The following is a 26,614-nucleotide window of genomic DNA, read 5'->3' on the forward strand; positions in this document are numbered from 1 at the left end:
AGAGAGAGAATGCCGCGTTATACGCAAAAGGGAAACATGTTTATCTTTATAGCGAGAGGTGGCTACGTCAATACCAATCGTGTTTTCAGAGCACAGACGGGTGTTTGAAATAGGAAGTCAATAAAGTAAAAACGCAGACACGAAGACATTCCCTGGTCGGAGTAGCTGCGCTCGAAATACGCTGTGCACCATGAAAATAGTGCTGTTTATACCGACGGTGAGAAATGTATGCGCAGGAAGTAACATCTAACGCGAGCCAACATATGACTGCCTGTTTCGTTAGGTGACACCCAAACAATAGTCTACCGCCTGTGCTGCTTATTTCCAGCAGAAATTTTTTTTCATCACGGAAATCAGTTTATATCAACGAGTAAGTAGCGATTTATAAAAAAAAGAAATATTTTTAAAGCAGGTCTTGCTAACCAAGCCGAATTAGAACTTAATTAGCTATATATATCCAATGTGCGCCTATTCGCAGACGACTGCGTGATTTATCAAGAAATAAAAAGCCCTGAAGACCAAGTAAGCCTCAACAACGACCTGAACCGTGTCGCACAGTGGTTCAATAAATGGCAGATGGTTATTAACACAGACAAAACTGTTTGCATGACAATTACGAAGAAAAAGGCACCGTTAAATTTTGAATACCACCTCAACGATATCCCAACATGTAAAGTGCATGAGTATCGGTTCTTGGGTGTATCAATCTCATCATATCTTAGCCGGTCCACGCACGTTCGAAACATCACTAAGAAAGCTACAAACTATTTTTTCTGAAACGAGGACTGCGTCTTTCTACCCCCAGCACAAAGGAACTCGCATACGTCACCCTTATTCGCTCTGTCCTTGAATACGCCAACGTAGCCTGGTTTCCGTACATAAAAAGCGATGTGGCCATGTCAGAAAGCGTGCAGCGCAAGGCTGTCCGGTTTGTATTCAACAGTTACTGCCGCACTGATTCCCCATCTGAACTACTACGCCGCGCAGGACTACCGACGCTGACTAATCGAGCAAATGTACATCATTTGAAGCTTTTGTTCTTACTACTACGCAATTCCTTTAAGATTAATCCCTGAGCCTTCATTACCATCAACCATTCTAGACCTACACGTCACAAACACGCTCTCACACTTCAGGAATTTTCGTGCAAGAACAATACCTTTCTGTATTCATTCTTTTCCCACTCGCAGTACGTTAGTGGAACAAATTGGACCCATGAATTACTAAGCAGAGCGCACCTGATATGTTCCCTCAGCTTCTAGAAGAAGCACTAGTCTGGCAAAACGCCCAGTAAATCTATTTACTGACACCTACGTCATTATTGTATTGATCGTTTGTTTTAGTGTTGGCTGTTGCTTTCTTGCATGCATCAAAGCCCCTGATCGTACCACTTGTGTACTCGGCACTCTATGTATGTAGTGTGGAATGCAATAAGGGGTAACTCTCGCTTGTATAAGTTCTTCGTACCTGTTCTTGGACTTGCCTTGTAAAGACCCGAGGAGTCGATTGTGCCGCCTTTGTGTGTTATATACTTTCTTGATTCTGTCTGTACTAACTTCTGTACCCGCTCATGTTACAATCCCTTGAGAGATTGACAGTATCTTGAAATAAATAAATAAGTTTGGTCCAAAACTATTCAAACCGCAAGAGATTCGTGGTTTTAGTGAGAAGCTGAGCACCAAGAGCAACACTAAATAGCACATTTTCCGAAAACGCTGGTCTATTCAGAGTGTTTCTAGTGGCCAGTGGTTTTGCCCCGTTGGGCGAATTACTCGACCAGAAAGTGCACATGTCGCAGGCATTTTGATTTCTCCACCTATTTCTCTGAACGCTTCCTTCGCGTTCTGCTTTGATCGCAAAATGCCGCCATTGGGGTTTTTTTGTGACACTGTATAACTGTATAAATTATGCTATTGAACGACGACAGCAGTTAATTAAAATCAATTACTCGGTTAAATGACAGCGCCAATAATGTTGCATTAGTAATATTATTCCAAGATCTACCTTTCCTTTCTAAATCTGAAGTCCAGGCTACAAGAATACACCTCATATGTAAGCAAGTGTACAGAGAAATGGTAAAAAGCAAGTAATGACTTAGATGTGCTGCCCCTGCGTTTTGTGGGATTGCATTTTGTTCTTTTTGATTTTGTGCGCACGTTCACATACCAGAGAAAATTGGAAACATGGCGGCGAGACTGAGGAGAGGGTTGAAGGCAATGTATCGTCCATATATTGTTGTTGTTTGCGATGTCGTTTTAGCACAATAGAAATATGGCACGTGGCTTTCAGATTCCGCATGAGATTTGCAGGCGTGATACGGTCCAGTGCGTAATGTCAGGGAGGTCCCGGGGGGTCTCGGACCCCCCCCCCCCCCCCCACTATTGCAAGGGATCTGAGACCCACCACGCTGCATGAATCTGAAGCATGCAGCCATTTTTCATTCTTCCTGTCAGTGATGGTCGAAACATATCTCCTCTATCTATCATTTCGAAACTTTCACCAAGGTCTTTAGTAAGAATCTTTAGCATATTTTCTAAAACTTGAGACTAAAACGTCGGCAGCACTACAAGAAGGCTGGAAGAAAAAGGGAAACCCGTGACCTCACACCACAATTCAGTCCAGAGCTGGCCACTCAGCCCCAAGACTGCCCAATAACAAAGGGAAACACAGTGCGAAGTCCCCCCCGGAACGGCAACCTTCACGAGTGAAGAAAGCTTCCAGCATCCCCAAATCCAAAACGGCCCTACGCCGTTTAGAATATTTTTCTTTCTTTCTATTTCCCGGGTGCCGGAGAAGATTAGTGATGTTTATAGCTCGCACTATTTTTGTTTATTTTCATTCTGAATGTATGCAGTTCTTTGTACACTGTAACTACACACCTTTGTCTAAAACGTCTAAAACAGGCTGCCAGCCACTTTCTCTCTTTCCCCCTTTTGTGTCCCTCCTCACCATTGCTCTAATCACTAGAGACCTCCCCCTTCAATGAAGCTAGACATTGGGCCCTGGTAATACCTCGGGTCAAAATGCCACTTACCTCGTTTCGTGTTAGAAATAACGTCAGAGTCCTGTTTGGGAGAAAAGAGACAGGCAGGGAACATGGTTGTTAAGAATGGCATTTATCACAGCATTGTGGCAATATTGCTCTATCACTATAACTATCTGTCTGCTGGAACTCTCACAAGAAATCGATCAGACTATTAAATGGAGCCCAATAATGAACAGAAACTCTTCGCTTTTCCTGATTATGCAACTTTGGTGTTCTCTGTAGATGCAAAGTGAACCTAGGGCCGTATGTCAGCGACAAAGTGAACTTCAGAAACATATGGCTTCCAGAAGCATATAAAATGCCAGGTAATCACAAGGCGTTAACGCCTACACAGAACTCGAGGTGTTTAATACCTCGGCTTATCGATGGTCACTGTTGCACCTGCGGTGAGTCTCAGCGTTGGTGATGCAAATGGCGATTTATTTATTTATTTATTTATTTATTTATTTATTTATTTATTTATTTATTTATCTATTTATTTATTTATTGACTGTCTGACTGATTGATTGATTGATCATCGATTGATTTGTACGTTTTTTTCAAGAGTTTCAGTAAACCAGTCGGAAGAAAAGTGGTCTTCTGCCCTTACTGCGCAGCGCACAAAAAAATGCTTTGCTGCACTCACGATCGGTGCGGGGCTGGAGACGAACCGACGGGTGACGACGCGGTTCCCGGAGCCGGCCTCTGGCGACCGGACGCGACGGACGCCGCTGCCGGCGCTGCTCCCGTCCGAAGGCATCGCCGTCGCTGCCTCCACGGACCGGGCTGCTGGTTACTCCCGCTGCTGCTGCCTCTGGTGCTGAGCAAGGAAAAGAGAACGACAGTAGGACAGAGTTCCGTTAGGGGTTCCTCACAGTTGCTGCTTTAAACATTGCCTAGCACCAGGTAATGCTCTCTGCTTTTGTCTCAAAAGAAATAATAACGAAATGAAGAAAGCTTGACGACGTGGACTGAGCACTGGGAATAGGGACTGTAGAACGGCCATCGCAGTCCAAGTTTCTGCTGAGTTGTTGCCCGAATGTTCACGTAGGATGCGAAAAGAAAAAAATGTGGCATCTTGCTGAAGTGATGCCGACTCCTGATCGATACATTTACAGATACGAAAGAACAGGACGATTTATGCACCGTAACAGTAGCGTACCCTGCGCAAAATTTAGCACCCATCCACTATGCTAAATGGAATGTTTCTTTGAAGGAGGTCGAACCGGAGAAGCAATCGTCAGCGAACCTGCCAGGCGCACAAAGGTATATCAGGCGAAGTGGTATTCTTACCAGCAGTGCATAAAGACCACAACACTTACATAGGCATCAGTTATATTGGCAAACTAAACAATCGCCATATAATCGCAGAAGTGGCATACCTGGTATTCTTTGAAACCTTCTGTGTGAATGCGCGCGGTAAGGACTGAAACCACGGCCAGTTTGGATGTAGGCTCTAAAACCCAACTGCGCCTCTCGCATTTAGCCAGTGTTAACGCGGAAAACCTTTTTTTTTTTTTTGCTAGGAGAAATTAAAATTTCGCACGCGATAAAAAAAAAGCACAAAACTTCTGGACTACGTAAGAACCACAGTGTCTCTCAGGACCTTGTGTTTTTGTTGTTTCTTTTTTTACAACAATCGACTGCATGTTGCAACTGTGTAAACATGACACATTCTCAATAAGTTGTCAACTTGTCGCGCTGAACTGAAGTTAGAACTGCTCTCAAGGAGTTGAAAGAAAGAGGGCACCTCCCACTTTCCGTCCTTGTTCATTAATATAACGGCCGCTCCCGGAACAGCGCAATTTAGGCTACTGCGATCTCTGCCTTCGCTCTTGCTCCCACTGGCGCCGTGGTTTTATTTTCTTCACCCCACTCGGATTAGGAGGGGGGCGGTCCCGCTCTCCATAAGCGAGGAGGCGTCGTTGCTGCTGCCTCGGCATTGTCCGTCCGCCGCTGCTAGCAGCAGAGCGGCAACCTTGGCCGCTCGCGTGTTAGCGGGATCCGCGACGCCCACCGGCGATCCTTGTCCCCCTTAGTGCCTCCTGACGGCGCGCCGTACGACGGCCGAGCGACCGACAGCCCCCCCTGAGGCTGTGCCCCTGCGGTCACCCACGAAGGAAGACCTGGGGAGGGCGTTCGAAGGCTGTCTCTCGGACTGGGCAACAAAGTCGGAATGCGAAGTGCGCTAAGGTTGTCGCGAGCGACATTCGACGAGTTCTTAGAATCGCAGCCCACGATGCGTGCACACCCGCTTAGGTTCGACGCGTCGTCATCGCGCCGATCATGGGCACGGCTGACTGACCCTTCAGTTCGACTGTTACCGTAAGGCCGACTTTATCGCATGCTTTTACAGCGAAAGCTGCTGCGAACGACTGGCTTCCCGGTTCCGGGACGTCGGCGTTGGCGTAACTGCGATGCGCTGATTGGTCAGCATGTAGTGACATCACGAGTGACATTGTAGTGATGCCACGCGCACTCTACCAAAGAAGAGAAAATTGATGAATAAACAATGTTACATTCATCACCGCAATCTCTGAATATCGCCTTATACAGTGGTAAGCATTATATACATTTCTGCACCGTCCCCCCAATCTGGGGTCCCGAAAACTGGTCTCCTCTCGCCGTTGTCTTTCACCGCATATATGCATAACCGAGGCTACAGTAAGGGCTCGTCGTGCGTGCCTTCAAGTGTATCGCCCCAACCCCCCCCCCCCCCCTTTTTTTTTTTTGCGCTGACCTTCCATCAAAGTGAACCAATACCAACATGCCCGACTTTTCGCTCTGCTTCAAAGCTACTAGGCGTGATGAGAGAAAAATCTAAGATTCCATTTTCTTTCCTGAAAATGAGCTACATAATGTACCTACAAGCAATTTCCGCCTGAAGCTCAAGTATGAAGAGTACCTGTTTGATATGGGGCTGGGACCGATTCAGTGCTTGACTCTGCAGGGCCACTCGTACAAATTTTACTGGACGATAATGACACGAAGAATGCGGTCGTGGGTCAACAGGTTCTCCTTATATGAGAGGAATGGGAAAACTATCGGGGTCAGCATTAAGTGCATGCCCCAGAGGCGCACTCATGTGAGCTCTGAGCGACGCCAAGCTTCCCAGGATTGCGACGCGGACGGTGATTAGGCACAGAAGAACCATGGTTTATCTGACCCTGCGGACAATTGACGAAGCTGGCCGGTTCCGCTGGAGCTAATTCACTTGACACTTGAATGTTGTGCATTGTTTTTCTGCGGCTGCTGGCACACAGCCAGCAAACTTGGGCGACATTGTCACGGACGGAACTAAGTGCCTTTGTGCGTCGACATTCTTGTTCTCCCGTAAAGGGCACGCACAAGTGCACATGCACGCAGTCCTGGGTGAGTGACAAAATTCCACGTTTTCTGTGAGAGCGTGTTAAAGCACCAAATCTAGAAGTACAGTCTACCCACTGAGCGCGATATCTTTCCAACTCTTCGCGCTGCCGACCAATGACTTCTCCTCTTCTAATAAGCTGTACCTGGAGCAGCATTGTCAGTCTGCTGAAGTGCGAAGCCTTACAAACTACACGACCGACCTCCCGGTGCATTTCAATGTGGAGCAAGGAACGGATACGGATGACTGGAAAGGCTTTCGGGATACGTGCACTACCTTAAAAACGAGAAACCTTCCTGGTAAACAGAAAAATAAAGAATAAGCTTACGTGAGCGAAAAGCAAACATTACTAGCATCATGCTCGGTGTTCGATGTTCTTCCCCTCTGCCGGTCCGTTCTTCACAGCTGGATATATTGCGAACTTCACGACTCGCTTCTCCCAGCGGCAGTGAGTCGGCGTGTCTTCACTATGGATTGTGTTCGAAGGTTAGTAAAAGCCAAATACGGGCAAAGCCGAGAACAAGCGCTACGCACTGAGGTTCCTTTTCCAACTGAATTAGCTTCTTCTCGTCTTACGATTTTTTTTTTTCCTTTTTAGCTCCTCCCAGCGCCCAACGCATACAACGGGCAGGAAACGCACGCGCGCGCTGCTCGCAGCAGCGGTGTCGACACGCACTCCGGCTGTGTGCTCCGAGTTATTTCCTTGTTTGCTTTTCGCACGTTTGCCGCTCGGAGTCCCGCGTTGCAGCGGCGCGCATCCTCTTACGTAACGGAGCAAGCTGCGATGCGCGGACTCTCCCTGCGCGATCTCCACTGAGGCGTGAAGTGTTTGGACGAGCGCGCGGCTGACCGCACGCTGGCACGCTCGGCCGAGGATGGGGGGGTCCACTCTCCCCAACCTCGTGGACCGGGCTCGATCGTTGCACGGAGTCTTCGCCGCAATGGGCCGGCACGCCAGCCGTCCGGTTGCTCAACAGCGCGTGTCCCGACGGATGCCGCAATGCGCGGACACATGGATCGCCGCGACACGCCAGTCTCCTGGGACGCCTTCGGGCCGCGAGCTCGCTCGTCAGGGATTCGGCGGCCGCTCGAGGACCGCGGGGACGTGAGACGAAGACGAGAGTTCGCTGCGCCTACGACACCACTGCAGAGCAGATTGCGATGTTTTGGAGCCTAAATACGAAGCGAAAATGCTAGAGGTAGACGACCAGGTACCATCGATCTGGTAGAGAATACAGGACGGCTTCTCCTTATCTCAAAACATTTACCACCTAAGGGCCAACCTACAAGCACGGGAATTAATTAATTAATTGAACGCGGATGGAAGTGAGTTAATCAAAATACGCAGTCACTCTGCTCTGGCGGGAAACCGCCAGCAGCTAATTCATTCATTCATTCATTCATTCATTGAGGAGTGAATAGGAGTAGGAATAGGAGTTGTTATTCTACTCTAGCGGGAAAGCGCCAACAGCCATCTTCCCTGCGGTTGGCGACGACCTGAGAGTACTTTCAATCTAGAGCAGTGAAAGCTTCAGTTGGATTCGTGTTGATTTATCGCGCAATTCGTGTTACGATTAAACATTAGACTCTTACTGTCGCATTACTGTCAATAAATAAACAGCACTAGATCTTAACAGATTTGCGGGAACGAGAGAAAAATTGCAAGAGCTTTCCGTATACTCTAACCGCAGCTTGCGTTGCTAACAACGGACTAACATTCGATCATACCAATCTTCACTTGATAGCAAGAGCAACGAGCCCAAATGAAAAACAAAAAGATATCTATAAATTTGCTTCAGCAGCTGACTGTACGAAGGAAGTCCTCGTACGCTTTTCAGTTTTCAGTTGCCTGCTGCCAGGGCTGACTAATTGAGCTGTCGAGGCACGCGGTCAGGTTACCTATTTGAGAGGAACCCTGATTAGCAAGTCCGGGATTGCAGCAGTCGCTCCTGTTCAGCATCGGTTATTTAAATGCCATCGATACTGGTGCGCTTGCCGGGTCGATAAGTGGACGGCCAGCGAACAGCCTTGGCTCTTGCCAACGCTCTTGACAGCGTCTGATTGGCAGTAAGTGCCTATGAGCTGCTAGAAGAGAGGAAACACTACGCTTGTGTTGTTCTTTAATTCTTTATTTCTTTCTTTTCATGTTTCGTGCTGCCTCGGTAATACTTTGGCTAAGCGTTCCGGCTCGTCGGGGTGTTCGTTACGGTCTTTTTACTTCTTATGTTTTGTTTCCTAGTAGGATCAGGCTGCATTACATACGTGTATTGCCTAAACGCAAAATAATCCACGAATGTGCAGTTTTCGGACAGTTGGCAACCAGTTCGACTGCCCGTTGCCTACTGTAGCATTGATGTGGTGTCTTCCGCCTCCTTCAGTCTGCCGTTTTCATTTTCACCCTCATTTTACGTGCTGCGTGACTGTTGACATCCGAAAATCATTGCGTTGCTTAAGAGAAACGACTGTTTTACTAGCCGAGTTTTATTGTTACTTCCCGTAAGCGCAAATTTAACACTTAATAAGGCCTAGGAGACAAAGTTCATGCACTAGTGGCGCCACTGGAGACTACACGAACCAAACACTCTATAAAAAGAACCTCTTACATCTGTTTACCCTTTTGTCTTTCCGTCGCACAACCTACTCTACAGCCTTGTCCAACGCATTTCCTCGTAAACAAACACACCCTCTTAAATCCCAGTAAGAAATAAAAAAGGAAGAAAACCGAGCAAAAGTGAGAATGGAGGAACAAAGAAGGCTGACAACTGATGCGAAAACTTGCAGAGAGGCGCGAGGCGAAAGCTCGCAGGGTGCGCCTGCGTGCATCGTCCCCGAATCTGACGTCGCTCCCATAATGCGTGGGCGTTTGCCACGCGTTGCACCGCTTTCATGGGTGTGGCAGATACGTTCGCCCCGAGCACTTCGGAGAAAAAGGTGTGTAGACAAACGTCTACAGCGTTGAGAAAGTCAGCATGCACGGCTGCTGCATGAATCCCACATAGTGGCTAGCGCATAAAGAAGACGCACATAGAAGCTAGGCAGACAGGAAACATGCTCCATCTTTCATGATTCTTCACTTCTGCTTTCCAGCCTTATCAGGCTTAGTCACGTCCGTGGCTTTTTGTAACATGTAACGTTTTTTAGGTGTCCCATTATCACACATTGACGCGACTGCAACTGAAGCCAGAGGCGCAAGTAAAGAAAGAGAAATGAAGACAAAATGTTTCTATAAACATTTTCTTTCCGAAGTAAAATTCAGTTTAGTCTAAAAATTAAGAAAAGATCTAGCGTGCGTCCTGTCTACCTACCTTCTGTGTGCGTCTTATTCGTGCGCTAGACACTGTGTCGGATTCTAGCAACCAACTAGCCCCATTAAGAGCCTTGGCGGCTGCATGACATCTAAAGATGCGTGGATTTTTGCAACCTCTTAGGGTAACACTGGACGCCAGAGACTGTTCCGCTCGAGAGCTCAGAGTATACGTCACTCTGAAGCCTAGGGAAGTTATAGAAGTGAGGATAGGCCGAGCACAAGGACAGGGGAAGGCTTGTACCCACTAGAAAACCGGTGGGTACCCGGTGGCAGCGGAAATCGACCCCCCCCCCCCCCCCCCCCAGCCTACGAGGTAAATGCACAAATCACGGGGGTTACGGGACGGGGGTTTAATGGCACCCGTTTGGAGACATTTTTTTCCTACTTGGAAAACAGGGCGTTTTTCCGGAGACGTTTTTTCGGAACCCTTGTTCTATGACCTCGGTGTGAGCATTTCAAGCGCTTCGCCAACGATTTCCGGATATACAGATTAATATACACATAGATATACAGCTTAATTACACTATTCTTTCTTGCAATCTGCCGTTTATTTTGTTTTTTGCTCCCTTTCTCATGTGGACTTTCGCGTGTTTACTAGCGAGGCAAATAGAAGAGCAGAAATGCAGATGGGGTAAGTGGTTACCCAAACCCGCCATTCTTATGATACTCAATGAATGAACATGATGCGATTATTTGGATTAGGTATACGTCAAGTTGAAGATTGTAGCCTTACTTTGAAAACAGAAATTTAACGGGGAGAACATTTGATCACAATGGCGGGGTTAGAAAGCACCGACTCTTGCGTTCTATTTGTGCGTAAGTTTACGACCGAGTGAAATAATGCCACACGAGGCTGCTTGACAGTAGCCGTAGATTTTATGCAAACAAGCAACACCTGTCTGGCCTTCCGTCGCACGCTTGGTCATCGCACGTGAATCGGAGCGTGGGTAGTGTGTCCCCGCGCCACCAGTTTCTTGCCCCAGCCCCACTCCCGAGAAAAAATTGCGCAAGAACGCACTTCGCGCCACAGATGCGGCCATTAATACCTGTCTCGGTGATGGATATTTCACGCTGGAGCGCCAAGGAATGCCTTTCACTGGCAAATTTATGGCCTGGCGCGTATTTTTTTTTTCTCCTTTTCTCGAGGCGTATTAGAAATGGGCCGTCTCTTTGGAGGGTATATAGAGCGAAGTGTTTTGTTTGAAGATACCGGCTTTTCTTCACTGGGCCCGGTCACAGCCGTCGCAGCAGGAGCGCCGCGGCAAAAGCGCGAGCTTTTCGGACCGGTCATGTGCCGCCGGTCTATAGGAAGTTTTACGAGTCGGGCTCAATAAGGCCATAAAACTGCAGCTTCGCCCCGATAGCTATCTGTGCCCCCGCATCCCGCGTCCACGCAGCGCGAAGGCGAACGTGGGAATGTCCGCCACGCCGTGCAGGCTCCCGGTCGAGCGCGCACGTGCGTTGGAGCCGAGTCGGCGAACCTTTAGCACGGCTTTTCCCACCGCCCCTTCTTCCGTAGCGAACGCTCTTCTTTGTTAAACGGGATGAAAAACGGGGCTATTTAGTGCGCCGCATTTAACTCCAAAAATTCGGCTTTCGTGGTTCCGTGTGTTCTGCGCTCGTCTTTTGCAATCCGGTGGTCGGTTCTGTTGATTTATTTCCGTTATGTCCGTTCGATCTTCTGTTTTCACCCCCCCCCCCCCCTCCCCCCTCCACATACACTATTCGTGGTAGAGCTGGACGCTCCTCCTGCTTCACTACGCCCAACACTGCGGGCACAGATCGTCGCCCACATTAGCCACAACGTGTTCGGTAACCACAGTACAGCGCAGAGCCGAAGGCTCAACTCACCGACCTGAGACGGAGATCAGGACTTTGGCTGCGCAATAAAGTTGTCTTTCTCTCTTTCTCTCCATGGCTTTCCTTAATCGCTGTTGGCTGTTTTGTCTTCGCTACTCCTCTGAAGACAGTTCTGGATTTAACAAACTTGCCCTATAAACGAAAACGTGGTTTAAATGTGGCCGTCGTCTGACTAAAAGAAATGTTGCTTATTGCCATAAATAATGGCCCGGTACAGATTAGCTTGAAAAGAAATGCTACCAGAAAAGTGCCCAAGAGACGCCTGTCTTAAAGATGAATGTGTATGCCTATACAAAAGCGCTGTAGATATGACTCTGACCGTTCCTGTCGGAGGTGTGCGGCGTAGCGCCCTGTGGACGAAACGCACTGAGATTCCTCGCACCTCATTGCACCCCCCCCCCCCCCCCCCACACACACACACAAAATGAAATAGATGGCTGTGGAACGTCCTGTGCAATGTGGAATTACCAAGCCACCAGCGGGCTGCCTTTTACAGTGACAAGCTATTTAGGAGACATCAGCCAGCATAACCAACAGTGTAATCAGTAGTTTTGTGATGTCACAAAAAAAATGAGAAAAAGGAGAGTGAGGAGGCGAGAAGCCACTAGCATTTACTATCAGTATACAGACGGCCCGGCTAATACAATAACCTCAACAGTCACAGCAGATATAATGCGTAGATCCGTACGACAGTTTCTCGCTCAATTAACAGCATCAAGCCATAGTTTGGCAGACCAAAATTTTTATTACCACCTCTTCATCACGTGGTTTTGCATGAATGAAGTAAATAAAAGAAGGTACTTTTTTTTTTATGAACATAAGTTGGACCCTTGAGGCACCTGGACAAGGTGACCACTGCAACCACGTCTTTGTGTAAGCGAATGCGCGCTGTCGCAGAACGCAACGGAATGGCGAGCTTCACACGGTTGCTTCCCGCGTTCTAGTTTCAGGCGGGAAAAAACCGAGTCGTGCGCGTCATATCTGTCTTCCGCGCCTGAAGGCTCGCGAAGCACAAGACAATCGCGGCCCTTTGCCTCGACTTGTGCATTCAACTCTGCGTCCTTCCAGCACTTGCAGCCACCACGGAGAAAAAGAGCATGTCACCTTTGTGGGGCACTAATTACGCTCGATACATGGTATCGAATACGTGGTATCGAAAGAGGTTCAGCTTAAGTTAAGGACAGCGCAGCGAGGTATGGAAAGGAAACTTATAGGTTTAGCATAGAGCCCGGAAGAGGGCAACGTGGGTCTGGGATCAAACTCGGGTTAATGACATTCTATTCGAAATCAAGAGGAAGAAATGGGCTTGGGCAGGGCATGTAATGCGAAGGCAAGATAACCTCTGGTGGTTAGGGACACGGTAACGGAGTGGATTCCAAGAGAAGGGAAGCGTAGCAGGGGACGGCAGAAAGTTAGGGGGGCGGATGAGATCAAGAGGTATGTGGGGATAGTGTGGCCGCGGCTGGCACAGGACAGGGTTAATTGGAGGGATATAGCAGAGGCTTTTGTCCTAGCTGCAGTGGGCGTAGTCAGCCTGATGACATGATATAGACCACCACGAAGAAACGCTCACAAGTGTTAAACGAGTATAGACACATAATATTAGTTGCATGCCTTCTTTTCTCTAATGAGGCATAAAAAAAATTAGAATACATGAATCACCACGTGGTATTCAATGTGGTAAATGTATTTGTCCTTCAGTGGACGTAGTTAGGCTGATTATGATGATGATGATGATGTGTAGCGATTACAGTGCAGCTTTTTTTATATCTCACGTCACCTAACTCACATTTCAGGCCACAGCCATCGTTTGGTTGTTGAAGCCGAAATCGAAAGAGCATGAAGAAAAATTGCAATTTTAAATTACTGACCAGTCGTAGGGAAACGCCACGTGGTAATCCCTGTATACTAATGTTTTAATTCGTCGCTTCAAAGACGAAAACAAGCAAGCAAAAATTTGGTGTTTGTGCCTCAAAAGCGGCTGCGATAACTGTACCGCGCTCCCACGCACTCACGAGAGCATCCACTCCAGGTCCTAAATGGGTGAGGCCCACGTGGATAACATCCTTGATAGCAGGCAGTTTTCTGTCACGTCATACGACGCCGTGCACAGCGTAGAAAGTGCCCCGCAGAGTCCGCGAAGCGTACGTGCGGCTCTGCGATGCGGCTAATTTCGTAAGAGTGAAAAGGGGGGCTCTTGTCGGAAGTGCATCCGCCGGAAATCGACGGATGAGCGCGCATTGAGGAGGAGGATGCGGAGGGGGAAGAAGGACGCTCCGTGCCCGAAATCGCGGCGCCGCCGAGTAAGCTGGTGAGAGGGAAAGAGAAGGAGCGAGTGGGAGTCACTGCACGGTCTACTTGTCACACGTCACGCGCCGGCACGTCCGTGCGTTATGCGACTTTTCCCTTCGACGCAGCGTACCTTCCTGGCACCCTTGGGGGTCCCGCCGCCGCCCACTGGTGCAATACTTCGGTTGCGCGCGCACATGCATAGCTCTGATGAATATTTAGCCTCATTCCCTTCTTTGATGTTGCTCCTTCCTTATCCACCTGAACATATACGGTCGCCAGATTGCCGTTTGCGGCATGCTAGCTGGTGGGATTCGTTCGTCATGTTCATGAGCCTTATTTGTCTATATACAGCACACAGTTTTCCAGCTACATCTAATCCCAGTACAAATCTGCATGCACCGCGCGGGAAGCTGGATGAAGCATGGCACGTAGTTTTCTGGTTTGTTCCGTCACTGTGAAAACGCACCATGGTTTGCTGAGGGCCCGCCATGGTTTTCTGGGCGCTGTACAGTATTAATGGGGTAAACCCTAGTATCTGAGGAGTTCGCATGGGACATTTCACTGCGACTGAACGCTTGAACTGCAGTTGTTGTCTAGCTTCGTCAAGACAAGTTTGTCTGGACCAAGCAAGACTTCGTGCAAGATCGCCTCAGCAATTTGCTCAAATATAATTGCTCGGGGTTCAGTATATAAATTTTACGCTATATAAGCCTTGGGAAGCCCAGGCCAGAAAATTTTAATGGCGTGCACTCATCACATTACGCAGAAGCTGCAGGTGTCCAGTCGGCAGAAGGAGCTTAAATTGGACACAAAGATCTCGAACCACTTAAGAGAGAGAGGCAAAAAAGAGAGACAGTGGAGCGCCTAGCTTGCTTGTTAGAGGTTGGCCCAGTTGCGGAATATATTAGCCCAAGCGGCTTCCGCACGCACCTTTGCGGGGGAACACAAGGCGCAGAGAGCACGCGACGGCGTGTTTACCGGGCCTCTCGGAATTCTCCTCTACAAATCATAATCGCAGGTGTGACAGGTGCGGCGAAGGCAGCCGCGACTCCTCGCCACCAGCACATCGCGCCGGGCAAATTACATGCACTGCTCCGGAAACATAGGCGCGTCTCGCCTAGACAGCCAACGTAGATGGAGAGAGAGAAAGCGAACATTCAAGCTAGGTGTGGTATCAAACCACCACCATAAATGCGTGACCTTCTCCCCGATTTGCCTGGATTGCAAAAAGAATTTTCTTCCTGAATGCTCAGCATTGTTCCGCCATCCCTTAGCATTTTTCTGATGGTTTCCTCTTGATAGTTTCAGCATAGACGCCCAGAACTAGAAACTGTGCGCGGAATCGAGCAGCGATATTTCTGGTCTGATATCCAAAAGCGTTACTTTTCGACCCCGCCGCTGGAACAAGAGAAGATAATATGGGTGCGCACTGCTGCTCCGAGATTGAAGAGCGTCATGTCGCACCCTCTCGTGTAGAGCCCTCACCTCTCATACATATATTATACTGCACGGAATAATCGGAGTTGTGGGAAACAGCAGGGAGGCGATCTTGTGCGACCGGCACTCTCTTCGCGAGGCACGCCCTGATATGTGGGCAGGAATATGAAGGAAAGCCCCCTCATATGCGTTGCCTCCGCGGTGGCGACATTCCTGCGGCGACGATGACGCCTACGCCGCACGGCGCCGTCCATTACGAAGCCCCAAAAACGGCCAGCGGGCGCGAAACGGAGGCGTAGCGCCAAGGCTGTTCGGGGCACATGCGACGTAGTTCCCAGGTCCACCTCCGCGATGGGTTCTTCTTGCCCATTCCATTTATTCCTCGCATTTATCCCCACACCAATAGCTGTGTCAGGAGAATCGGTATCTAAGGCTCATGGCACAAAGGTAGCGACCGCCATGGAGGAGGACGACACGTTAAGAGGAGACACTGTGATAACAGGTAATAATAATGTGCCACTTGTGGCCATGTGATCCCGTTCTGCATTCTGCAGGCCAGATATCATCTCCTCGATTTCAAGGGAATCGCTCTCTCTTCTTTTCTAACTGAAAGACAAAAAATCTAGGATCTTTTGTTATCTAAGAACTGCGAAAACGAATAATTTTGGCGTTCGTTTCTTCGGACCGTTTTCCGCCTGTTAAGCGTCGTTGTGCCAAGCGCGGATCTTCAGTTCAGCCACCAAGCAAGGCAAGCTATTCTCGAGTTGCGCGAAGCGGATTCCTTTCGTAGCTGGAGCTCGTCACGTGATGCGAAACTGCACGATCTGTCGGAGGCATTTCATTCATTCATTCATTTTTATTTGTTCTTCACAACATGACGTACACATTGTGAAAGGGGCCAAGAAGAAAAGCCGTTCCTTTACGGCTTGAAAACAAAATCTTGGTCCCCCCTGGCATTGACGGCAACGAAGCAACACAATCCAGAAACAAATGTACAGAAAAAAATATACAGAAATATACAGAGACAAACAAAATTATAACTTGGCATTTTTATGAAAGGTATGGCGACAAGCTCATGGAACGGTCGGGAAATAAAGACATGCAGTCATAATGAAACAGTGGCTAAATATCTGTACAAGGTGTTTTGTTTATGAAATGTGTGGTGTGTATTAGGGACATGCAAATTAATAAAACAACGCCTTCAGGTTCCGGAAATTTAGTCCTAAAATATCTGTTCCCGCTTTAATATGTTCATTTAGTAATCGAGGCAGGTTATTCCTAAGACTCTGAAACCCATAGTTCGTACGGCATTTTGGCACTTTCCAACGGTCTGTTGTCCTCGTATTGTAGGCCGCGTTGCCTATTAATTCTAAGTTCGATATGTCCAAAAACAGCCTTTGATTTTCCGTGATGCTGAGTTTATATTCGCGTAGGAGTTTATAATGATACATTTTAGTTATTGGAATGACCTTAAGATTTCTGAAGATAAATTTACTTGAGTAAAACTTAGGCAAATTATTAATGATCCGTAAAACCTTTTTTTTGCATCCTTAAAAGACTACTAAGGTTTTTGTCGGTCGTTGTGCCCCAGACTAAATGAGAATAGTTCATGTAAGAAGAAAATAAGGCCTAATAAATGGCTAGTTTTGCAGACATTGGAAAGACATAACGATTTCGACTGAGTATACCTGTTATGGAACATAATTTCTGCAAAATATGGTTTACGTGGTCATCCCATTGCAACGTCTTGGAAAAGAAAACGCCCAATACCTTTATTATTTCGACGACCTCAATCCTTGTACCTCTAAACAGAAGATCGTAATCGGTAGATAGCTGCTTACCCTTAGGGTGAAAAATTACTGCTTTTGTTTTTTTTGTATTAATATTCAGTTGATTACTGTCTGTCCAAGCTTCCAACTTTTTTAAGGCTATGTTTCCTTTAACGAACCGCGCCTTGCCACCGAACTGGAACGCAGGCCTCGCTTTTCTGCGTATACGCAAACTTACCCTTACGCTGCACCACGGCAGTTCTTTTTTTTTTTTGCTCTGCTTTGTCCTTTATGGCAGCTCAACAGCTCACCTCTTCTGTTACCAATCAAACGCTGGAGCGTTAGGGAGCGTTAGGGATCGGAGTTCTCGCCGCGGAACCACGGCTCAATAACAATTTTAAACTCACAAGTTTTGCTGCCTAAAATGCCTTCCAGGCATCATTCTCCAAGCATTTCAAAGGCACCCTGAGAAATATCAAGATGTCTCTCCAAAGAGCCCGAAAGAAAATTTTTGCTTCCGCAGTACGAGTGTTCGCATACCCGTTGGTCGGCGAAGGCTGCGGCGAGTGCAGCCACAAGGCACCAATGGCTACATATATACTGAAGACGCGCTCTTTGTCCATGCGCAAAGAGCGTGTGAATCACGTGACGAGTTGCCGCGTGTGTGTAGAGTTTTGGCTACGGATGACAATTGTAGCGCTATGGGGTGTTGCGCAGGGTTAACTGGAGAGATTTGTGATATGCCTCTGTTTTGCAGAGCAAGTGTTGGGCACATGATGATGATGAGTGTTGCACAAGGTGAAGAAGATATCTCAGAACGGGCCCACATGAGTAACACCGACATCGCCTCCTCGGAAAACGACAGTGACACGACCGAAGTGCGTCTCGAAGACTGAATATTAAGAGCATGCCTGAGTTCTTGTGTTTCAGAGACAAGGCGGGCCGAACTCAGTGCCGATATCGATGGGGCAGTGGAAGAGGCAGCGACGACGACAATGGCACAGCGAAGGCGCGTCAGCGCAAAAGCTGTCCTAATGGTGCTTTGTGTGCACTCTGTCCAAGTGTCATTTCGCATTTATAAACACCGTCGCCTTTATCCCGCCATTGGCATCCAGGTGTGCCGTCAAGTTTTTAGTTGTTTACGTATCATGCTTTGTATTTTTAACTTTCACGTCAAATTCATTCCGCTCGATTCGCGTCGGGTGCGCGCACTATCCTTCCGCGTTTGTTGGCGAATGCGGACGGGCGTCAGTCGCAAACAAATACGCGCGAACGAAAGCACAGCTTGCGCCCGACAGAAGAAGGGGGCAGGCCGTCGCGGATACCCCATCGACCCGTGGGAATTCGTGACTCCTCGTCTGACCCGAAACGATGGGAGTTCAAGCGCGCGCGCGCGAGGAAAGCGACCAGCGCCGTTAGCTGCAGCGAACGCGGCGGCTCCGTGGCAGATCGGTCACGACTCGCTGGGTGTGCTTGTGTCTATACGAAGCGGAGAGGGGTCAGCGCCGGGTCGTCTCGGAGAGAGTCTCGAAATAAAAGGGGCACCTCCCTCAGCTGGCTACGCGGCACTGTCTTCGCTCTCTGGCAGCTGTTCACCCTTCTTCGTTGAGCGTGCCACGTGTCTACCCGGCGCTGTGCGCTCGCCCCGATTACTCTCTCGCGATCTCCTCCGACTGCAACACTCGATGGTCTCTGAGAACGGAAAGCGGTGCGTGCTCCATGCTCTGATCAGGAGCTGTTCGATGCGACCGGCCGCGATGGCTCAGTGGTTAGGGCGCTCGGCTACTGAGCCGGAGTTCCCGAGTTCGAAACCGGCCGCGGCTGTCGCGTTTCGATGGAGGCGAAACGCTAAGGCGCTCGTGTGCTGTGCAATGTCAGTGCAGGTTAAAGATCCACAGGTGGTCGAAATTATTCCGGAGCTCTCCACTACGCCACATCTTTCTTCTTTCACTCTCTCCTTTATCCCGTCCCTTACGTTACTGCGCCATTTACGTTACTGAAAAAGCAAGTTTTAACTTTTTTTAGATTTCTGTTCGAAGAGCAAGTTTTTGAGAGGGCAGTTGAGCAGAGGTGGCTTTGAGAGAGAAGGTTCGGGTTCTTTCACATAGCACATTTATCGAGCTTTTTTTTTTTTGTAGAAAAAAAAAGGAGAAAGGCCAAACCGATTTTACCATTCAAAATTTCTCGCGTTTAGAACAAACATGTCAGAACAAGCACAAGGAGCATTATCTTAAATGACAGTTTCCTTAGTTTTTAGCTGGTCTTGTTAGTTCACAACTGCTCTATCTTACCGCGTTTCCCTGAGCGCAGAATGCATCGCAAAGCCAGAACCAAGAGAAATAAACGCAGTCGAGAGGACAAGAAGCAAAAGCTCGCCGTAAACACGGGGCTTTTCCGACGAACGACCGCGCTCCACCTTTGCGCGTGCCTCTGAGCTTTGTCGGCCGGATCCATTGAGTGCAATGTATTCGGAGCCGAGCAGCGCTGACCGACGTTCCAGCGCAAGAGACGCCTTCGCTGCTCGAAAGCCTGCGCCGGCGCTCTCGTAAATCGCGTGGACGCCCACGCATTGAGGCCAGTGGCGGCGACGGTGTGGCTCCTTTCGCTCTTCCCCCTCTCTCCTTTCTGTTTTCTCTTCGGCCGCCCAGAGAGGAGGCCACACGCACGCGAGCACTTACTTCTCTCCAGTGCCACTTCCTGCACGTTCGCCTTTCTCCGAGGCGCATGTGCCAAGCGGGAACGCACCGCGAGGAATTCCCACATGGACACTTGGCGAGACGCTGTTTCGGCGCGGGAGGGGGCAGTAGTTGATTACTGTGTGTTTGTTATTTCATGCGTAGTTTGCCTATCAATATTGTGCTTTGTCTGCTAATTATTTGGCGTGTGTCTTGATGTCTACTTATGTCGCTACCAACTTGCTACAGTCCCTATGTTGAGATTAGCACTACTGTAAATAAATAAACACACCCTGAGGAGGAGGAGGAGGAGGAGGAGGAGGAGGAGGAGGAGGAGGAGGATCGTCTCGAGGGTGAGAAGGGCCTTTGGGAGTTTTCGCTTTTATTTCGCACAGCAAAACAGCGACCGGTATGACAAGGAACATCATTAAATGAGTACCGCTGGGAACACACAGTGAGCCAACACGGAAAGCTACATTACAGGTTTTCGATATGGCTACCCAGAAATATAAACAGCAACTGTGTCATGTGTAAGTTTCACGCCACATCCCACTAACGCATAACGCAGTATAGCCCTCCTTACTATCAATTCCAGTACAATAAAAAAAAATCTGGACAGTGAATGTTGTTGACCCGACGTTACTTGTCGCTGAGGACAGCTAACCTGTAGTAGCGAACAAAAATTACCGAGCACTTTAAACGTTGGCGGAAAGCTCACCAGCGCGTAGTTTTCTTATCTTTTCACGACACATTCCGGGGCCTTCGCCAGGGCAATCCAGCCCGAGAATGCCACCGCCCAGTTCGCACACAGTAAAACAAAGCATCACCACCGTTCGAATGCTGGCCACCGCTCAAGTGACCACTCGCGGAGCGTGAGAACCACACGTCGCTCGCGTATGTGTCACCGCTGCCGTAGAGTTTCTCTTGTTCGACCAAACCGGGCCTAGCTCGCACCAACAGCTCCTCAGCGGGAAACGGACTGCGGGGCGAGAACGGAGGAACGCAAATGCAAATGAGTCTCCCCCCTCTCTTGCCCTCCCCCTTTTGCTTTACGACAAACTGGTCGCTGCATTGGGCGCAAACTGCCGCTCGGACCTCACGCGTACCGCGCGGCGCATACCGATGAGCCCTCGCCGCGAGCGCAATCGCGCGCGTATGCGCGAGGGTTCCTGAACGCGCTGCGCGCACGTGCGTTATATATCGGCGCTCGTATCTCGAGCGCACCGAGACAATCCCGTCCGCTTGTCCTTCGCCTCCTCACCGGCCGCCGCACTGCGCTGCTGCGGCTCCGAGAGGTGGCGAAGTTGCGATATGTGTTCACTGCGTGGCAGACCTTTTGCGAGCGATCGCTGCTCGATCAACACTGTCAGTATCTCGCCGCACCGCCGATAGTGATACACCGCGGAAAGCCTGTGCCTCTGGCCGCGATGTGCGTGTACGCGGCTTAATGCTCGTCGATTAGGGCGGCGACTGCTTTCCCTGCAGCAGCGAACCGGCTTTTTGAAGCGGGTGGTGGGGAGGCTTAAGAACGAAAGAAAGGCCGGCCATCTGATGCGTTGGCCGGATGCTCAAGAGAAGGAGAGCTGTAGCAATAAAGGAGTAATTGCTCATTGGCATCCACACGAGCGCTGCCATACGGCTTTCTCAGAAACTTCGCAGTTAATGAAAAATTCGTCCTGGTCCGGGGTTCGAACCCGGGACCACCGCTTCACCGGAACAGTCGCTCTACCAATTGAGCTCACCGGGACGGCAAGCTTATGGTAGGGCGAGGGCGAATTGTTCAATAACTCGAAGTGGGAGCAGTGTTGGTCAAATGTTTAGCTCAGTTGGTAGAGCGACTGCTCCGGTGAAGCGGTGGTCCCCGGTTTCGAACCCCGGACCAGGACGAATTTTTCTTCAACTGCGAAGTTTCTGAGAAAGCTGTATAGCTTTCCTTTCTAGCCGTATGGCTGCTGTGCTTGGGTGGATGTCAATGAGTAATTACTCCCTTATTACAAATTTACTCCACCTTGGGGGATTCCCCTATACAGTTGATAACAGCTACAGTTCGACACCGTGGTTTAAGAGCAACGCCGAATTCTATAGAAAGTGAAAATACAAACGAATGCGCGTCAGATGGCTGAAGGAGTTTTTGCGAACAAAGGAAAAACTCGTTCGCGTATAAATTTGCTCCGCAACAAGCTTCACGTTTCACTGCGATGCATTAGGACCCCGCTGGCGTCAGATCAGGACTTCGATTCTAGCGGCTCGTCCTTGTAAAGAAGCGATGTTTTCCGGTGCAGTACCGACTATGAAAGCTCGCCTGTCGTGTATTTCCTGATATAAAAACTTGCTGAACGCCGCCACAGTGACCCGCATTTTCATCTGCTGCTTCCATTCTCCGCATGTGTATCGAAAAAGAAAAAAAGCGCGTCCTTTAGGGTAGAACCAAAAATGGCGGTTTTACTTGTCTATTGTCATTCCGGGGTTATGCAAATTTCTTCTCTGTTCCAGTTCGCTGCATTTCACGTACTACGCTTGAGTTCCGGTTTCTTGGAAATTCAACCTTTAGTCCCCTCTCGGAGACTTCACGCGTGCTTCGACGTTCGCAAAGTTTATCCCACTCCCTGCACGCTTGCTTACCTCAGTGCCTCTACAGCCTCTCCCCACCCATCCAGTGCGCACAAGCTAACCCCCAGCAGTTGGCTCGAAAAGAACAATGAAGAGAAAAATTAACGCTCGCCGGCGCTCGGGCGCTTTTGTTCTGTCTCGCAATTTCCGACGCCGCAAAGCTCCGGCACGGCCTTGACCGCAATTTGCACCGAACACGCGGCCGGCGTCGGGTCGTCGCGAGCGGACGCGCGCCATCGCTCACACTGCGCGCGCCGCCGGTCGCGTGACAGCGTGAGAAGCAGGAGCGCGACACGCGTCCCCGTGTTCGTCGACCCGTGCGTGTCACGCGGCCGACGAGGGGCGAGACACGCGACTCGCTGCCGCTTTTACAGCGAAAGCCGTTAACGGCACGCTTCCCGGTTTTGCAGAGTTGGCGTAACACGAAGGTGTGCGAGGAGGAAAGGGGAGGGAAAGCGAAGAAGGTGTACTGCGCCACGCTGATTGGTTAACATGCAGTGAGGTCACGCAAGACGTCACTGCAACGCTTCACGTGGAGTGGTCCGAACGCAGTGACGTCACAAGCACTCTACCAAAGAAAACAAATAGTGAATAAACAATATTATTTATAGAAGAAGGCAGATATGGACTGGTTGGCACATGCTGACGGAAAGGATGTAACAGCGCTAAAACGGACGAAAACTGTAGCGTTGGTGTAGTATATAAGGTTCCGACGCCATGCGAGCGTCGGTGAGACGGAACACTGCATCAACGATGGGCTACTTGAGCCCGCCAAAGATATGTAGAGACCAAGTCACGCAGAAACCGCCCAGCCAATCACTGCACTGAGTGCGAAAATTGTGAGGCGCTTTTGGATCTGACCGCTATCATCACCAGGCCAGCCCGTCGATAGTTCTCTTCCCCGTAAGAATGTGCATTTCATAATCAGTTATGCTGAATAATTCATTCCTCTCTGGTGTGGAAAAGAAGAGTAATAAGCCACAAGGGATCACTTACAAGCAGTGCAGTGGGGCCCTTGCAGCATCCGTGGAAGTCTTGACATACGCAGGAGTCAGGATGAACGTTCCTTTCGCGTTCAAGCGATTTGGAACCCTGGCGATGCACAACTAGTGACACACCATGGCTTAGGAGGAAGCCTCTTGGGCTCTAAACTTTTGACAAAGGTTATACATCGACCGCCATTGGCAGCTGCAGATTGCAATACCTAGCTGACCATGTTTTTCAGCCTAATTGCCTCACACTGCTCCTCTATGGTTCACAGCCACAAATGCGTATGAGACCTTCTCCGAGGAAAGGAGCTTCTCCGTCGGCGCAGCATGTGGCGATAACTCCCGCGCTCACTTGCTGGCACATGAGAATTTTGTGCAGGCGTTGTGCGAAGTGACCGCTCTCTTGGCCGAGGTTGCGGTTTGGGGTGGTGAGCCATCGCCGTTTCTTTCTCGTCCACGGAGGAAAGCGATGTGTCTGGGAACCTTCCCTTTTTGTCATTCCTGCGTCCTTGCTCACCACGCCCTTGTTCTCTTCTGCGCTCTTCTTTTTGGGGGAAAGCCACGCGCTCTCCCTCTTTCCGCGAGCAGCCGGCAGCAGCGGCCCATCTGCCGGACGCCTCGACAACAAAAGAGGGCCGGGGCGTTGCGTAACGCCGCACCGCGTGCGGTGCCTGGCTGGCCCGCGTTGGGAAAGGCGCCTCCTCATCCACGAGCCGCCCTCCTGCCAGTTGCGTGCACGGCAGAAAAGGCGGAACACATGAGGGAGTTCGCCTGTTTCTTTCTCCTTGCCTCCGAACATGTCTTCGTTCTGGCGGCGCTCCGCTTAACGTGTGTGATCACATAGCATCACTTCATCTTCTCCGCTTGAGGTGTTACGTAAGGGATGGGTGGCAGTTGTTCCAACGAAAAATTCGCAGAGGCATTCATAACGAAAAATGTCTTTTCTGACTATCCATGAAGTTCGGTGAATATGCTACTAACTGCAGCGAAATTGTTGGGAAGATAGAGCGAACACTTGCGACGTGAAAGAAACAAATAATAAAAGAGGACAATCATATGATTGGGCCTCTCGTGGAGAGAAAATGTCGCAGAGGTAGCTGCAGCATGCATCATGCTCTGCACCCATGCATGCACTACTGGCCAGAAAAGTTTACGGCATGAGTGTTTGCGGACAAAAATTATTGTTCAGCTACGTCCCCACACAGTTCCCAGATGGTAATGTTACCAGCCAAAGGGGCATACTCGTTCGCGCACACCTTCGAACATTTCAGGCAAATTGGTTTGCGTGACTCCTTCAAAATATTTTCTTCCCGCACAGCCCGCTTCTCGTAATCGCAGGACACCCAGCTGACAAAATCTCGACAGCCCCCGCTATCCAACCGAGGTGCCCCTTATGGCTCACGTGCACCACATCAGCGGCATTGCATTTGGGCGGTAGGTGGGCAATTTTGCGTTACGATATTAGTATACTAGGACGCCTCTCTCATGCTGTGAAAGAAGACGACGAAATAAAGGACGCGTTGAAAACTGCTTTTTTTTTTTAGAGAAAGGAAATGGCGCAGTATCTGTCTCGCATATCGGCGGACACCTGAACCGCGCCGCAAGGGAATGGATAAAGTAGGGAGTTAAAGAACAAAGGAAGTAAGAGGTGCAGTAGTGGAGGGCTCCGGAATAATTTCGACCACTTGGGGAGGGGTGGTGAAGGCGAAACGCTAAGGCTGTGCTGTGCGATGTCAGTGCACGTCGCTGTCATTTCAACTTCCTCGGTGCTCAAGAGGCGGCACACACGAAGCGATGGAGCGGCGAAGGGCGAAGCAAAAAGGACGCTGCACTCTAAACAAAACGCAATGCGGGAAGAAGACAGGGCGGCCTTTCACGCTGTTGCGTTTTCTTGTTGTACTATCTGCTGAGAAACTTTCGATAAAGCCCCAAACGGGGTATTGATCTCGGCTGCATTTGAACACATTAATTAAGAATAGCGGCAGATGCGGGAAACACTGACATTACAGGCGCTGACTGCAACAACTAAGAATCGTGTTTCACCTGTGCAGCCGTGTGCATTTCTGAGTTGTCGCTGACAGCACCGTGCCTAGTTGCTCCCTACGTCACAAAGACCGCACTATACCGAGCCCCTTAATTGAAAACGCACTGCCATTCCAACACGTTTCCTCTTCTTAGCACTCAGCCGCTGACCGGTCCCGGCTGCCGAGGCATCTGTAGCGCTGCATTTAATTAGTTGCAACAACGAAGACGACGCCGCCGCGCGTGGTAGCAGCCGCGCGGCGCGGTTGCGTGGCCGCGGCTCGGGCGCGCGCGAGGCCCCAATCGAGGACACGGTAATGAAGCGGACGTTGCCGCCGCCCCGCGATTGTGCGGTCTCTGCAGGCCACCCCTGCAGCCCGTGCCGGACGTTGGCTCGCCGGCCCTGCTCCGTCGGGTGCGTTTTCTTCGCAGCACGTGACGCCTTCACCCCTTCACAACCGTCTCGAAATTACTCCAAGTTAGAGCGCAGTTCTGTTAAGCACAGCGGCTGTCCAGAACAAGCGGTGTCTGTAGTTCCGAGCCCCTCGCCAGGGTTTCTTTTTCAACAACGAAGCACTAACGCATTCCTTGTTCCAAATCTACCCTTCGAGGACGTTACCTAAAACACATTGGTACTCACTCTCACGTGGCGGTGACAAGTAGTATATGTAGGCCGGAAGGCTGATCTAGTTAATAACTAGGCGAATTAATGTCCTCATGAATAAACTCGGCGGCGGCAACAGCGACACGCTCACTCGGCAGTCGTCGGAATCAGGATGACCGTGCCTGTGAGGCGCGTTCTATTAAACGTGGCTCAGAACTATCCAGATAATGCGCTTAGATTCGCCACGAACCGTCCCTAACATCGTAAAGCAGCATGGAAACATCTGACGCACCTCGAATTTCCTTCATAACCTCCATCTCGCACTCGACTGACGCGATTGTTCGTGGTTATTGGTGACTATGAGTGAAAAATATCCTTCGCGAAAAATCCAGCAGTCCGGGTTACATACGAATGATGAATGGATCCGCGGGACAACAGGAAGTGATAACGTTGCTAACACAGTGCGGAAACGTGATGTCGGAAAAGACTGGCAAAACAAAGGCGTTGGTGTTGTGTCGGTCTCTTCCTACGCCATTTTCCCGCGCTCTCTCTCGATACGATCTGGCAATAACCAGCCAAGTTGATAACTGCAGTCAGGAAAATAACACTGCTTGCTGGCAGCGGTGAACAAATAGTGGTGATCAAAACGAAAATATA

General features: G+C 49.6%; 1 protein-coding gene across 1 annotated transcript in view; it reads right to left on the reverse strand.

Moving 5' to 3' along the window:
* LOC144120483 (uncharacterized) overlaps positions 1-26,614 on the reverse strand; it is a 95,741-nt gene that overhangs the window by 21,032 nt on the left and 48,095 nt on the right. Inside the window, exons 4-5 of the mRNA XM_077652915.1 lie at positions 3,672-3,845; positions 3,035-3,065 (exon numbers count right to left, since the gene is read on the reverse strand). Coding sequence (XP_077509041.1) covers positions 3,035-3,065; positions 3,672-3,785 — 145 coding nt within the window. The 5' untranslated portion in view covers positions 3,786-3,845. The remainder of the gene's footprint in view (positions 1-3,034; positions 3,066-3,671; positions 3,846-26,614) is intronic.

The sequence above is a fragment of the Amblyomma americanum genome, chromosome 2, assembly GCF_052857255.1.
Source record: "Amblyomma americanum isolate KBUSLIRL-KWMA chromosome 2, ASM5285725v1, whole genome shotgun sequence".
Taxonomy (NCBI): Eukaryota; Metazoa; Arthropoda; class Arachnida; order Ixodida; family Ixodidae; genus Amblyomma; species Amblyomma americanum.